Source organism: Phoenix dactylifera, chromosome 9 (assembly GCF_051530095.1).
Source record: "Phoenix dactylifera cultivar Ajwa chromosome 9, Ajwa_hap1_PhDact_Kaust_v1.1, whole genome shotgun sequence".
NCBI lineage: Eukaryota > Viridiplantae > Streptophyta > Magnoliopsida > Arecales > Arecaceae > Phoenix > Phoenix dactylifera.
This window is the reverse complement of record NC_143198.1, coordinates 33,662,032-33,676,631: the sequence shown is the minus strand read 5'-3', so window position 1 is coordinate 33,676,631 and position 14,600 is coordinate 33,662,032. Positions and strand designations below refer to the sequence as shown.

The following is a 14,600-nucleotide window of genomic DNA, read 5'->3' as shown; positions in this document are numbered from 1 at the left end:
CGGGAGGGAAAAACCACCAAGAACGTCACCCAGGACCGTCTGATCTCCACCCCCGGCGATCCGGCCTCGACTTCTCGTCTCCACGGACTGTAGTACGTACGACGCAAAAAGATCAGACGGACGAGATCTGTAGGATCGACGGACGAACGTTAAATAGATAATATACGCCCACCCCTGGATCCGAACCGGACCATAAATGGTACTTAGATAACAGACGTCCGATATCTATCTAATGATCAGAGTCATAATTTAGCGTTTTGCTTGTATAAGAAAAAAAAGTAATTCTTTCATTAAAAAAAAAAAAGAAAAAAGTTCCATAAGTAAAGTAAAAAAAAAAAAAAGAACACTCCTGCTTAAGCTTTATTCAAATTTAAAAACGAAAAGGCAATGAGACCTTTGAATGAGTGAGCAAATCCATCAAGGTTGCATACATCAACGTTCTTGTGATTAGAATTACGAAAATAAATAAATTAAAAATTTTATTACAGAAACAAGAAGAAAGGGGGAAAGACCATAAGTAGGAGGATTTTATGGTTTCAGTTCCATATTCCCCACAAATTGCTCTAGAATAAATTACAATATGCATATTCTAATTAATGTTTATAAATGATTTCCGCAGCCATGCAAATTCGAGATAAGGAAATACATTAAAATATGCTGGATAGCAACAAAAATGAGCAAGCAAGGTTCTTTTAAAGCAAAATTGATGCTGCATTTAGTTCAGGTCATGCGACCCAGTTTATGCAAAATAAATCCAATTTCCAGCACAACCAGTCTCTTTTACAACAAATTGTAACCGTAAATCACGCATACGACCTTTCAAATGAAAGTTGGTTTGCTCAGCAAAAAAATAAATTAGGGAGCACTGGCGAACTTAGATGCTATGCAGTAGTGCAAAAGAAAAGCCAGCATGCGACTGAATTGTGCCACCCTAAGCGATATCAAACCATGCATAATAAGTTGAAAAGAGTATCATGACTATGTTAGAGAAACATTCCATCCCACTGGTCTGCTCGACCTATTTTCATTCCAAAATGCTCGAGCTTTACCTCAAACGCTGATACTAAAGTAAAAAAAAAAAAAAAAAAAGGTAAATAAACTGAAATATCCTCTGAAGTATGCAGAAAAGGGTATCAAGATGCCAAGTACGCATGACATCATATATAGAGAGATTGGAACCTTTATCCAATTTAAATTTGAAAGCTACATATGCAAAAAAAAAAATCTATGAAGCGCACCATGCATAGTTCTAAAGAGGATTTAAGAACTCAAGCTCTCATGATATCTGAAGCGAATAACACGACCCACTAAAACAAAAAGAGCCTCGAGTCTTTATCATGGTGGATGACAACAGCAACAAGGGAAAAACCAGCCGCAAAACAGATTGTTCTCTTAAGTTTCCATTGTTGCATCAAATATCACAATGTTGATTCATATCTCATAGTCCGGGAAAAACTGAAGGATCGAGCAAGCGCCTCTTGGCCTTCTCCCTGACAACCCGATGTCAACCATCCAACAGTTGGCGTTCTGTTCCTAGACAGGGCAACTTTAGACGAGAGAGGGCCTGCCATGGAGCCTAGATGGCCAATCGAAAGGAGGGGTGGCCTACGCCTACTTATGAGTTTTGATGAAGCCATGTCCCAGACCTTTTCTTCCTTTGTTATATTCATACTCCTTAACCACAAATATGGTTTCCCCGAAATCTAATAAAGATATGCATCCAATTGTAACAAGCTGTAAACCACGATGATTCTCATAAAAACAAACATATAGAACTGAAACCGTGGGAAATCACTGTCCAATAATCAATTAGATGAAGGTTCATGAAGGATGCATAGTGGCCTAGACAATTGCAACATGGTGCCGTGTACAAGTGCTGTTGATTTGAATCTTTGTGGTTTTCAAAGACATCCCAAGCTCTCTGCATAATATTTGAATCTTTGTGGCTTTCATGGGAATCTGGATGGATTGGAAGATGGTTGGAAGTTGTTGCTGTTAGTTTGCCGGTCCATCCTCCTAGCTGAATCATGACACTTCACTACTTTAGCTGGGCTACAGCCTACAGTAGCTAGAGGCGGACTCCATTTGGTACTTGACTTCTTGTTCGCTGCTGTGGCTGCATGGAATCGTCATAGTCCCCTCTTGTTCTACTTTGTTTATCCGCCCATACCTTTGTAAATCTCCCATTTGTCGTCCTGGTGTAAATTCTTCCTAATTCTTCAATAGAAGTCCGGATCAGATTCAATTAGATCAGATGTATGGCTAAAATTTATAACCTAATAGTTTATTCAGATCAGATTGGATTCACATATAAACTGTTTTCAATCTTCAAAATTCAGATCCGGATCGGATCCAGACCATACATATAAAGTTTTAAAGTGAGAGAGTTAAATTTGAACAAAAGTAGACCCTAACTTCATCATAAAATATTAATATCTTTTTAGAAGCATATTATAATATATTTAGCGTGATATTTTTTTCCAAGAAGACTTAAAAATATTATTTTTAAAAAATTCCAAAAGTTAAGCATTCCCTTATAAATTATATAAATTATTATTTTTAAAGATATCTAATAGACCGGAATAGAGCATAGATAGAATGTCAAGTAAGTCACGGTATCAATCTACAATCTAAAAGTCAAACTTTCCATTCAAGGATATGACTCAGTTATCTAGTTTGCCACAACATCCCCTATGTTATGTGAAAAAATCAAATCAAGAAGCTTGAATTGGTGGGATGATGGCACCATTTAAATGCCGCCATTATATGGAATTAATCTCTAAATATGACTTCAGATGAGTAGATTGTAGATAGGAGATCGGCTTAACACCCGCCAACCACCTAGAGATTGATGGGTATATCGAGTTTGGATCCGGTTGGGTCGGGTAATAGGTCAAAAGACCTAAATTAAACCCATATAACAATCAGGTCGAATTAGGTCAGAGCTTAATAAGCCCAAACCGATCCAAAATATGGAACAGGTCTAAATTTGGAAACCGACCTAGCCCCACAAGTCCTTAAACTAGGTCCGAATTAGGTCAAATTGGGTCTGGTGAGGTTAGGTCACGGGTCAACCTAATCTATTTGTAGTTTTAATGAGCATAATGAAATTTTTCCTTAGAAAGTACCAACAATATGCATTATCAAAAATTAATTTATACAATTAGAAAATATAAAAAAAAAATTTAAGATTTGTCCTAGATCAAGAAAATATATTTTAAAATAACAAAACTTAAGCTATATGGTGAGAAAACTTAGGAATACTTTTCAAGAAAAATGTATTCAATCAATGATTGAATTTTTAATAATTTAGAGCTACTATTCATGTTCTTAGGAAAAAAAAAATATGCACTTTATCTTTTATTCATGTTCCAAATAATTTATCTTTGTTAAACTAATATAAAAATTTTAAGACCATACTAATACTGTATAAATTAATAAAAAAATTGATTTTTAAACATGGATTGCACTTTTTTGGACAAAGCAATCTTAATATCAATATAATAATGGACATTTATTATAGCAGAGTAGATGAAAATCTAATGATGTATATGAAAATGATATTTTGACCTTAAAGAATATTTTCTATTAATTCTGTCTATCATTTCTTTTATACCAAAAAGAGTTTGTCTTATAAAAATTAATTAACTACACATCCACTCTCTTTCTTTCCGGGTAAATCAAATATTTTTTTCGATAGGATAGAAATATTATACTTTCCTCATGTAAATACATCCACGAGAGTTGGAAGACAAAATATCCAAAAGACGGGTTGGAGCATTAGAAACAAAGGCCTATAAAATAGCTCGTGTGATTAGCTACATAAGTGACCACCTAGTCGGTGACACTATTAGCTTCGTTGTAAATATGCTTCACCTCAAAAGATTAAAGATTACCTTCCATCCACCAATAGTCCTGAAGTATGGGGTGATAATTGACATGATTATGCATCGGCATTGATAGGCACTTCACTACTATTGAGGAGTCGCTCTCTAGCAGAATGTGGAAAGCTCTCAAAATCTATGTAGCATACACCAATCCCTCCATGCTCCATAAAGCTCAACCACCAGACAGTAGAGTCAAAAACCTAGGTACCACCTATTGCAATCAAATGATAATTATGATTCGTGATGACGAAACTAGCTCCACCATAGAATCATCTTTCATGCACACTACCATCAAAGTTTATCTTAAGAAGTTGGAGGACGGTGATTTCCAAATGAAGAAAATCATCTTTTGGGATGTCGGACCTATAGAAAGAGCGCCACAGATTTCCCTAGCTGTCAAGGATCCTTTTATCTTGGTCACTTAGGTGAGCTCATAGGTTTGTATTGAATCTTTCAAAGGATCCATCCAGGGCTTCGGATTACATTTTGTAAGATGCATCCATAGCCAACTAGATATTATACGAAATATAGCATATCAGAGTACTCTCCCTCGTTTGATTTCTTCGAAGGAATTTCTCTTTAACAAATTGGAGGAAATCATCAGGGCTTGCATTGGAATACTGAATGACTCCGGAAGGGGAGCTTGCCAATCAAATATATTTTTTAAGAATCTAAAATAGACACGACTCCATCTTTTTCTCTACTTCGATTGATAAACAGGTTGATCTTTGATTTGACTCCTAAATTTATTGAACCTGATCACACTCCTCTCACCTCCCTGAAATGTGCATTGCATGTGCTTAATTGCTAGTATTTATTTTAAGAAAAAAATAAAAAGGAACAAAAGATTAGTTGTAACAAGGATCATTTTAAAAAGAATCAGTTATAACAGGAATTAGGTAATGATATGAAGAGATTTTAGAAGAAAAAAATATACAGTCCAAGGGTTTATGTCGTGGGCAATATAAGTCATGGAACAGGGCCCTTCTTAAAGGCTTGTGCGGTGGGCAAAATAACTCATGCAATAAGGCCCTTCTTCCATGTTTTTGCTGCTAAATAACAAAAGCAAGCCTAAGAGTTATACCATGCGAGGGCTATAAGCGAGCCTAGACAGAATAACTTTATTCCACTATTTAGTAGAGTAATAGGAGAAACTTATCCTCCATAATTATACCATGCGAGGGCAATAAGTGAGCCTTTTTTTTATTTACCTCTATCTCTACAATTACTTCTTCTTTTTTTTTTTATTTCCCCCTATCCGCTTTCTAATCTAACCAAAAAATAGCAGGGTCAACTCCTTTGTCTTCGCAAAAAAATCCAACTTGCCATAAATTCCAATACACTTTATTTCCTTGAGTATTCCCTGTAGGATAAAATTTCTCCTCTGCATGAAAGAGGAATCCAAGAGATGACATCAAAGACCAAGAAGCCGAATAAAAATCTAAAAACTTGTTTGGTTCGCTGGGAGAAAATATGTGGTTTAAGCTATTAAAATTTATGAGTAAGATCCTTTTTTTTATTATTATTATTAAGACTATAATATATATTTCATACAATTTTTTTCAAAAAAAATAGATGCTCAACCAAATATAAATCACTCTGAAACATGCGACTTTTCATGATCAAGCAAGTATGCTAAAACCATTTTCTCAAACATCATATTCTCAAAAAAAAAAAATTTCAAAAAAATATTTTAATAAAAATCACCACGGTGCAGAGACGGCCACCACCGTATGCATCCACATGTCAGATGATGATTCTTACTTGGATCACCGCTCAGATCACCAATTCTATAAGGAAGTCAGTAATTAGCCAAGCGATATCTGAGACCGTCTGCCTCGCGCACGGCACCATCGGGCTAGCGAATGCATGCGCCGTTGATTGGTAGCAATACTCGCATTCCACACGTAAAATTTGCTGCAGATACGAGGCCTACGAGGCCAATGAGAAACAGATGGAACTTAAACATCCCCAGATTCCAGAGGCATGACTTCACTCGGTAGCCCCGCGCGAGAACCCGAGCGGACGGGTAAGCCTTAAAGCGCTTTGAATGGAAATTGTCAAAGCGAAGGGCAAAATCAAGACAATAAATACATACCATTTCAATATGTAAGCAGGACAGAAAAATTCCAGGAGCCAACCCCAATAGGTACGGCTTGTCTCAATACAACCGTAGCCGGGGATTTCAGCTTACGCCCCCATCTACCCACCATATGTATGAGCATAATCCTTTTTAAGCAAAATGTCGTGTTCTCGTCAATACATATCAGTGAATGCCACCGATGCTGCACAAGCTTGCTAGATCCATTACTGTGGCATATAAAGCTTCAAGAGACAAATGCCCCAAAAATCTCCGACCCTCGGACTCACCATAGTCCGTCAATTTTTTTCCCTCCGCCGAACCATCATCCATCACAACCCACCACGAAATACACCCATTGATGTCATCAGGGTCCACGTGCGCCACTAGGCCAAGAGTGTCTCCATGGTCCAAATCGAAGTACAGGCACAAGAAGTCCCTACTTGCCTTCATTCCAACTACCAAAGCTTCCTCATGAAGCCACCGAATAACCTGGCTCGCTACCTGTCGGAAGGGAGTCATGATTTAGGCAAAAATAAAATTATAATGACTGACATGACATAAGTAGACGAATCAATATGACTTGGTATCTTCTATTTGAAATACTCCTGAGCAAACAGCCAATCCACAATCTTACTTGCAGCAAGTTCTTTGTCCCTCAGTGGAAGATACGAAAATCATTTTGTTTCAACACATATTAGATGTACAGTTTCAAGAAGGTTTTCCCTCGTCACTTCTTGCAGCCATAAGAAATGGAAATTCCATGTTGTTAAAATTTCAAATAATCAATAGAAACATAAACAAATCTGAATAAATGCTATTTTTATTTTATGCTCTTGTTGACAAGAAAGCGCTAGCAAAATTCCATGTAATGATCTTTCTTTTTCTTTTTCTTTCTGATTTATTTGTCAACTAAATAACGACAATGTTGGCACAAATGTGCAAGAATCCAGAATGCTCCTCTTATGCTGAAAATTACAAGTGGGAAATTGAATCTGCTAAAATGTCCAAGATTATTTTACAAAAGACGGTAACAAGTATATTCAGAAAAGTACGAAGATCCCCATCTTCTCAGTAAGCTCTTGCATTGAAAATTATATAGCAAGCAGAAAGACTGAATCTGCTAAAATGTCAAATTCTTCGACAAAAGATGGTAATGAACATATTCAAAAAGATCCAAAGAACCTTTTTTTTTTATAAAAAGAAAGCTCTTCTGCTCTCAACAGATTTGTGAGAGATTCTCTTCAATGCAATAGTTTTTTGAACATTCATGTAATTCTATGCCCATAAGCTTTTTTCACCAACCACCTAGCTCCTACTTGGAATCTTCAGTCTAGTTCTACATCACAATTTGTAATCATGCTCGCTTATAGGTCATATTCTGATGCCAAACTGCATGGAATTGTGCTATGGTAATTCTTCTACAGTTGCTGGCACAAGGAATTCTTCTATGCCCATAAGCTTTTTTCACCAATCACCTAGCTCCTACTTGGAATCTTCAGTCTAGTTCTACATCACAATTTGTAATCATGCTCGCTTATAGGTCATATTCTGATGCCAAACTGCATGGAATTGTGCTATGGTAATTCTTCTACAGTTGCTGGCACAAGGAATTCTTCTATGCCCATAAGCTTTTTTCACCAACCACCTAGCTCCTACTTGGAATCTTCAGTCTAGTTCTACATCACAATTTGTAATCATGCTCGCTTATAGGTCATATTCTGATCCCAAACTGCATGGAATTGTGCTATGGTAATTCTTCTACAGTTGCTGGCACAAGGAATTCTTCTATGCCCATAAGCTTTTTTCACCAACCACCTAGCTCCTACTTGGAATCTTCAGTCTAGTTCTACATCACAATTTGTAATCATGCTCGCTTATAGGTCATATTCTGATGCCAAACTGCATGGAATTGTTCTATGGTAATTCTTCTACAGTTGCTGGCACAAGGAAGAGAACTTGCAGGCAAGAATAACAGACTATGATATTTTATCGAGCGAGAATTTCACATGTACCAGATTATAGTTAGAAGTATGATGCATCTAAGTTAAAGAACATCTTACTTCTGTTGCCAACATGACATCAACCTTATCTAATAGGTGCAAATTCCTAGTTAAGAAAACTTTTGAAAAAGATGGGAGCTATCACAAAACCTAGAAAGCCGGTTTAGAAGCAAGCAGACCTACCTTATACAAAGTCTAAGCTCACGCAGCCAATAAGCAAACCATCAAAATTAACCTATAACTTGAAAAGAGTCTTATATGGCCAGGACAATATGGTATGCTATGGTGAACTGTGTTTCAAACATGCATGATTCCGGTGAGACAAGCTGATTACAGATTCCAAAGTTTCTTCAGATGATAATATCATCAAAATAGCTGGAGATCACACGAGTTTTCAGTTGAACGAGGAACTAAGAGGAAGTTTGTTAGTCGAAGCATCTCCAAGTTCTTGTTTATGGTCCTTATAAATTTGTTGATCTCATTCTCTGATTTGGGAGTTGTCTCTACCTTTCAGGACCTTGCTAAAAGCAGGAACCTGATTGTTGATGAAACAATATTTTGAAAAGTTACTTATCACAGTTCACAAGTAGAATTTATAAGGCTGCACCTTTAAAAGATTTTGAGTAAAATGTGAAGCATATTGTCCAGGATCTGAACTGACATAGACCCTTTGATGTTGCAATGTCACCTTTGCTCACCAGAATAAACTACTCAATCTCAAGCACTATAGTTCACTAGCTCTTGGATATTTATGCTTTCTTCAAGAATAAATTGATATGATATATTATAAATAAAACCATACCTGTTGCAGAAGAATCATCGGCAGATCTTCCAAGTCACATCCATAACAGTTCATCGAGAATACATCAGAAGAACTGCCCCTAAATGAACAAATGATACTAGGTGCACCCTCGCCACTTACATTAATTTGGTCATCCTTCACCACAACCTTGGTGTGGAACTGTGACCTCATTCCATGCTTCAGATAATGATCGTCTGAAATCTTGGATCGCCTGGCAGCATGAACTGACTGGGGAACCTTCAAGGAGAGAGACCATGATGACGTTCGAGAATGCCAGGTAGGATGAGATAACAATTGGATATATGGAACTCCATTCACCTGCATACACAGACAGAGAAAAATCGATAACAGAATATTCGATACTTTTCTTTTTTTTTTTGCTCTTTGTTTCATTGAATGTGTAAAATGAAAACCAGTTCATACCAGGGATTCTAGTTCTGACAACACTTTGTTGGAAAAGATTCTATGAGCTACCGTCATACAGAAGTGACCTAGGACACCACAACTGTCATCTGCAGGCTGACCGGACACTTGAGCTCTGACCGGACAAGAGCGTCTCTCCTTTGCCCTTGCAAGAACATTTTCAAGAAAAATAAATAGCAAATAAATTTCCAGACTGACTGGATTGGGCATTCCTGATAATTTAAGGAAATCAGGTTTATCATCTCCAACAATTGACAATTCCATCGAGTCGGAATTTAGAAGTCCGCTTTCTCCATTCTGACTGTCTCCCAAGGGGTCAACCATTTGAGAGACATCTTCTTTCCCAGAAGGCACGAGGCACAGACATACTGAAGTTTCTTGACCAATTGCTAGTTGTAAAAAATCTTCTCGCATCCCAGTCACACTTACACCCGGCAATGGGTTGTACGTCTCATGGTTTACCATGTCAAAAACCTGAAATTTGATGATCGAATATGTCATAAAGTACAAAAAGGATTGCAAAGAGGACCTCAAATAAATCTACCTGCTCTTCAAATATAGACTGATGGATTTCACAAAGAACTGAATGAGTATCTTTAACACATTCATTGACATCTTCATCAGTCAAAGCTTCTGTTTTAGCTGTTCGAGGATGCTCAGCTGAGCTATATACTTTCTTTCTACTGAAGCTTTTCTGTTTGCAACGAGGATCGGCCCCAATAAATCTAAGAGATATAGAGCGACATGATTTTTGAGGCCTTTGTATAGACAAAATGCCTGAATAGTGATGATCAACACGAACTGTAGATATCGATGATGGACGAGATAAAGCAGTCAAGTCTAAGAACGAATTATCTAGCAGATCAAAAGAGAAGCCCTCACTTCCTGGACCTATTGCTGCCATACGCTGCCGTTTTACTTTCCAATTCTGCTGCAACCTATCAGTTCATCAAAAGTAAGAATGATATATGTTGTTCAACAAGAAAGTTGGCGCCTTTGACAAGTGACAAGGTGTAGATACCTGATAAGTGAACCATAGAACCTTGCATCCCGAGAGACCTGCTGCTCCATTGCCTTAGAAGATTGCTTAAAATATCTTCCAAGATGCTGCATAACATAGATGAAACCCAAACGCAGAAGGACCGCACTTTAAAACCACTCAATTAATGGAAAAAAAAAGAGCATATAAAACATAGAGCATTAAATACATTGACAGCCTAACCCCCTTATTTTATGCTCTGCATATCTTATCTCAATATGAATTACAAAAGACTCCTATAAACTTTAAACAATTCATAAAAAAACCCTCAGACATATAATGGAAAAAGAAAACTGCAAATAAACATTATGACCCAACAGTTGTCTAAGAAATAAAAGATATCAAACCCCCCCCCCCCCCAAAAAAAAAAAAAAGAAAAGAAAAAAGGGATATCTGGATGCATTAATTGTTAATGCAAAAAAATTCGGCTCCTAACATGCTTGGATCCTAATCATACTGACAAACCTGATTCTTATATCGCAAATCAAAATTTTGACTCCTTAAATTTCCACCATTGTACCGACATTCTTACTCTTTTTTAAAAACATCCCTTCAATCTAATTGCTGTGTAGTCGATAACATTAGGGAAACAGTTGGGAGATTGAACGAAGGTGCAAACAAGGGCAAAGGTGGCAAAATCAGCAATTGAGGATGCAAGCTGATTTTGTGAGCGAAGATGGTTTGTAGAGAGGATCCAAATGACAACTGTGGGGAAAGGCAGCCGCAAAATCACCAACTATAGCAGTGGGAATAATGGCTAAGATGTGTGAACACACATAAATAATATTTCTCTGGAAAAGTAGAAGAAAAGTTAGAATCACAGAAAGAGGAAAATTAAAAAGGTGCTCCAGAAAAGAAAGTGTCATAGAATTTGGTAAAATTATTTTTAAAAATAAGAAACAAAATATTGCCTCAAAAAATATGAAAGAGGCAAACAAATGAGAAACTGGATCAAGGCATTCATTCAATTGCTCTCTTTCCAGATCAAGGCAATATGTGCATTATTTTGTCCAATGCCAGTTCATATTGACGAGCACAAACATGCATGCATGTGTGTGCACACACTTACATGGACATTGATTTTCAAAAACAACAATCATTACCAGTTATATAACAGACTATATATTGGGGAGGGGGGAGAATGCAGATATAACACTGAATTTCAGACCATACCACTCATAATCAGAGCAAATAGTGTAGTGAATACATGTGTGTAGGAACACACATGCAGTCCATGTTTGAGACCACAGCACTCATTATGAATTCTCTAACTATCATGTCAGAAGCTTTGCTTTACAATTATCATCATCTTTCCAAATGCTGTGCAAATGAGGAAACAGAATCACGGATCAAATCTGAACACAACTTGCACCGAATTACCATGTTCATGATTTTATGCCAAGACATATACCCGAAGTCGTTGAAGCTTAGTTGCTGCAGATACTGAAAGGTCTGACAGAACTTCGTTTGGCAAAGGCTTTGGTCTTTGCATTCCAGCCACTGCTACAGCATCATTTGCTTCAACCTACACAAGCATCTTCAAGAAAAAGAAAATGAGTGCAGACTAATATATCGAAACCCCAGTCCTAGGGTCTGTTTATCACAATCAACAAGGAGTTAAAATTAATAGTGATTTTTGGTTGCATAGGAGCCACTTAGCGTCATTCGCGATCAACAAAGAGCAACTAAAAGACAGCACGGTATATGATTAAGCTGATTCTCATCCAAACGCAAAATCATGTATTTCTGAGGTTTTATACGGAGTAGAATATGTTGAAAGAGTTGTCAAGGTGTATATACAAATGTGATTGACACAGAAGAGAAGAGTCCAGGATCCAGCACCATCCAATTCATGAAACTCGCAATCTAGTTAGCTTTCTAAAACATCCTCGATGATTGCAATAGAAATCTCGCAGTCAAAGATTTCCAAACCCAAAAACCAATACCTTTCCCAGGATTTCCTAACTTTACAAACTCACGATTTTTTTTACTGCGAAATTTTGAAAACAAAGAAGAAGAAAAGAAAAGTGAAAAGCTCACCGACCGTGTTGATGAGATCTATGATGATGGATAGCTCCTGATGAGCGAGCTGCAGATTTTCGACTAAGCCCTGCCACGGCCAAGCTGGTTGCTGAGCCGCCGCCGCCGCCGTCTCCTTGGAGCTCTTGGCCTGCTTCTCATCTTTCCCCACGACGAAAGAGAAATCGATCCGGCGAATCATGGAGAGACGCTTCTCTTCATGGCCGATTTCTCTGCGAAGAGAGAGAGAGAGAGTTGGGTGAGGGAGAGAGGAAGATCTCAACTGATCAGATCTGATGTTTTGTTGTTGCTGCTGCTGCTGCTGGAATTATAAAAAAGAAAAAAAAAAGGGAGGCAGGAAAAGAGGAAGAAGGCTGTGACTCACGGAGGGAATTGTTCGTTTCCTAACTCATCAATGGCGTCGAGGCGCTTGATCGGGAGCTTGTCGAGATCGATCCGCACGCTCCCCTCCTCCATCATCGCTCGCTCGTTCCTATGCGATCCGATCCTATCTGATAGTCGCCGGAGGGAGGGGAAAGCGGAAGGAGAAGAGAAAACGGAACCCTAAATAAATAACGGAAAACGATATCACTCCGCTGCTTCTCCCGGAGCCGTCGGGAGAGGAGTTAAGATGGGTAGGAGCTTAGGTTGCTGCTAGCTAACTCGAGGGGTCGCGACTCGTATTCGAGTCGGATAGTATTATTAACTGTAACCGGATCCGGATCCGGATCCGAATAAGGAGAAGGCCGGACGTTCCGATCGAGTAATGTCGAGGACCGGAGGAGGCCAGCAGAGATACATACATGACTACAGTCAAAAACATCAGAAATGCGTGAGTTTTGTTCACACCACTAACCGCGCGCGGGGCCATGGCCGCAAACGACAAATTCTGACAACACGCGCGCATGACGACCGCCAGACAAACACACACACAAATATATTTCACTTCAGAAAAGCGATTCGGAGTGCTTTTCACCCCACCACCTTCCTTTCACTTTTTTTTTTTTTTTTTTTAGCTCAGCACAGAATTTTTCTCTGCAATGCAACTTTTTAGCAAGCAGAACACTATTTACATTCGTTCGGTCTCTCTTGCAAGACCCTGCTCGCTAGTCTTGTCCCCATGCCCTCCGCCTCTTATTGCCCCAGCTGCTGATAGCCATCTTTTGAGGATCCGGCCCCTCCCCGGTATCAGCATCTTTCGGAGCGGATGGATGATGGTTCCTGAAATCTACTCGTATTCTTCATATTCCAAACATACATTTTCTGCTGGAATTTGAAGAATCTGCATAAATCATGATCATGAATCACAAGGGGCTAAGATCACATCAATGAAGCAGACATGCTCTATACAAGGGGCCACAAGAGATTGACGAAAATATGCATCTTGACGAATTTGATCGACTGATGATTCCAAGAGATACAACCATTGATAATTGGATGGATCATGTGGTGGAGGAATGCACCTAGTGAAGGGATGAGTAAACACCCTATCACATTCATCCTTTCATAACTATAAATGGGAAAGAGAACCGCCATGTCTATCCACTTGAAAATTATAACACAAGTATGATGAGAGAATTGAGAGAGTAAATTGAACAATAAGTGAGTGAACTTAAGTGCGCCTTTTGAGCATTTAAGAAGAAAGGATTGGGCTCATATAAGAAAAGATTAAAAGAGATTTCTTCAATTTATTTTGCTAATTTTTACTATATCTAGATTTGACTGGTTCAAGTTCGATTTTGATTCTCCTTTATTAGACTGTACTTCTAGAAAAATGATGAAGCGACTCTTTGTATCTTAGAAGTAGACTGCTATTAACGGTTTGCACCTAAATAGGACGAATTCTACTCTAAAGAGAGTACATTCCATAATGTGCCTCGAATCGGATAATATCTATAATTTAAATTATTATATTCTATGCATGTAGAAAGCTAATTATTAAATAATCAAGACTAAATAGCAATATTAAATTAAGAGATTTCCAATGTATAAAAGAAGTTTTTCCAATAGGAATTCTATCTAATAATACTGGTTTCTTCTATCTAAATCAATTGGGGACAACGGTCTTGATAGTTTATGATTAAACCCCTCTCCCGCAAGGAAAATAAAGAGGAAAAAAAGAAAGATTCTTCTCCATGCATTATTAGAAAAGAAGGAAGGAAAATCAAATTAGGAAACAGAAATTTGCAGCACAAAAAGAAAAAAAAAAAGAAAGAAAATGTAATCACAATGTAATGCATTGATGTGTGTACTTTGGTGTCATCATTGTAGCCATCCCCTTTTGCTCCGAAATCATCCACGGATACGAGCACCCTCTTGCTGTTGTTGGACGATCCAATTCTGCAGC

At 37.9% G+C, this 14,600-nt stretch overlaps 1 protein-coding gene across 5 annotated transcripts; it reads right to left on the bottom strand.

Annotated features, from left to right (window-relative positions):
* Positions 1-5,962: 5,962 nt before the first annotated feature.
* LOC103721352 (RNA polymerase II transcription mediator) lies at positions 5,963-12,928 on the bottom strand. 5 transcript variants are annotated; one of them, XM_008811529.6, is made up of 8 exons: positions 12,639-12,928; positions 12,279-12,486; positions 11,646-11,759; positions 10,217-10,302; positions 9,740-10,133; positions 9,196-9,669; positions 8,773-9,090; positions 5,963-6,471 (listed from the first exon to the last, which is right to left on the bottom strand). In XM_008811529.6, exons 1-8 carry the CDS (start codon positions 12,731-12,733, stop codon positions 6,154-6,156), a joined length of 2,007 nt encoding a protein of 668 aa, XP_008809751.4. In that variant the 5' UTR covers positions 12,734-12,928; the 3' UTR covers positions 5,963-6,153. The 5 variants fall into 5 exon arrangements, with proteins under 5 accessions (XP_008809751.4, XP_088561313.1, XP_026666099.2 ...); XM_088705187.2 differs by having other exon boundaries at positions 11,615-11,759; positions 12,639-12,869; XM_026810298.4 differs by lacking the exon at positions 12,639-12,928 and having other exon boundaries at positions 11,646-11,771; positions 12,275-12,414.
* Positions 12,929-14,600: the final 1,672 nt, after the last annotated feature.

Coding starts and splice junctions, on each gene's coding strand:
- LOC103721352 (XM_008811529.6), bottom strand. CDS start 12,733: ATGATGGAGGAGGGGAGCGTGCGGATCGATCTCGACAAGCTCCCGATC. Junction 10,303..11,645: donor CTAAGCTTCAACGACTTCGG/GTATATGTCTTG, acceptor TATGTTATGCAG/CATCTTGGAAGATATTTTAA. Junction 10,134..10,216: donor TTCTATGGTTCACTTATCAG/GTATCTACACCT, acceptor ATGAACTGATAG/GTTGCAGCAGAATTGGAAAG.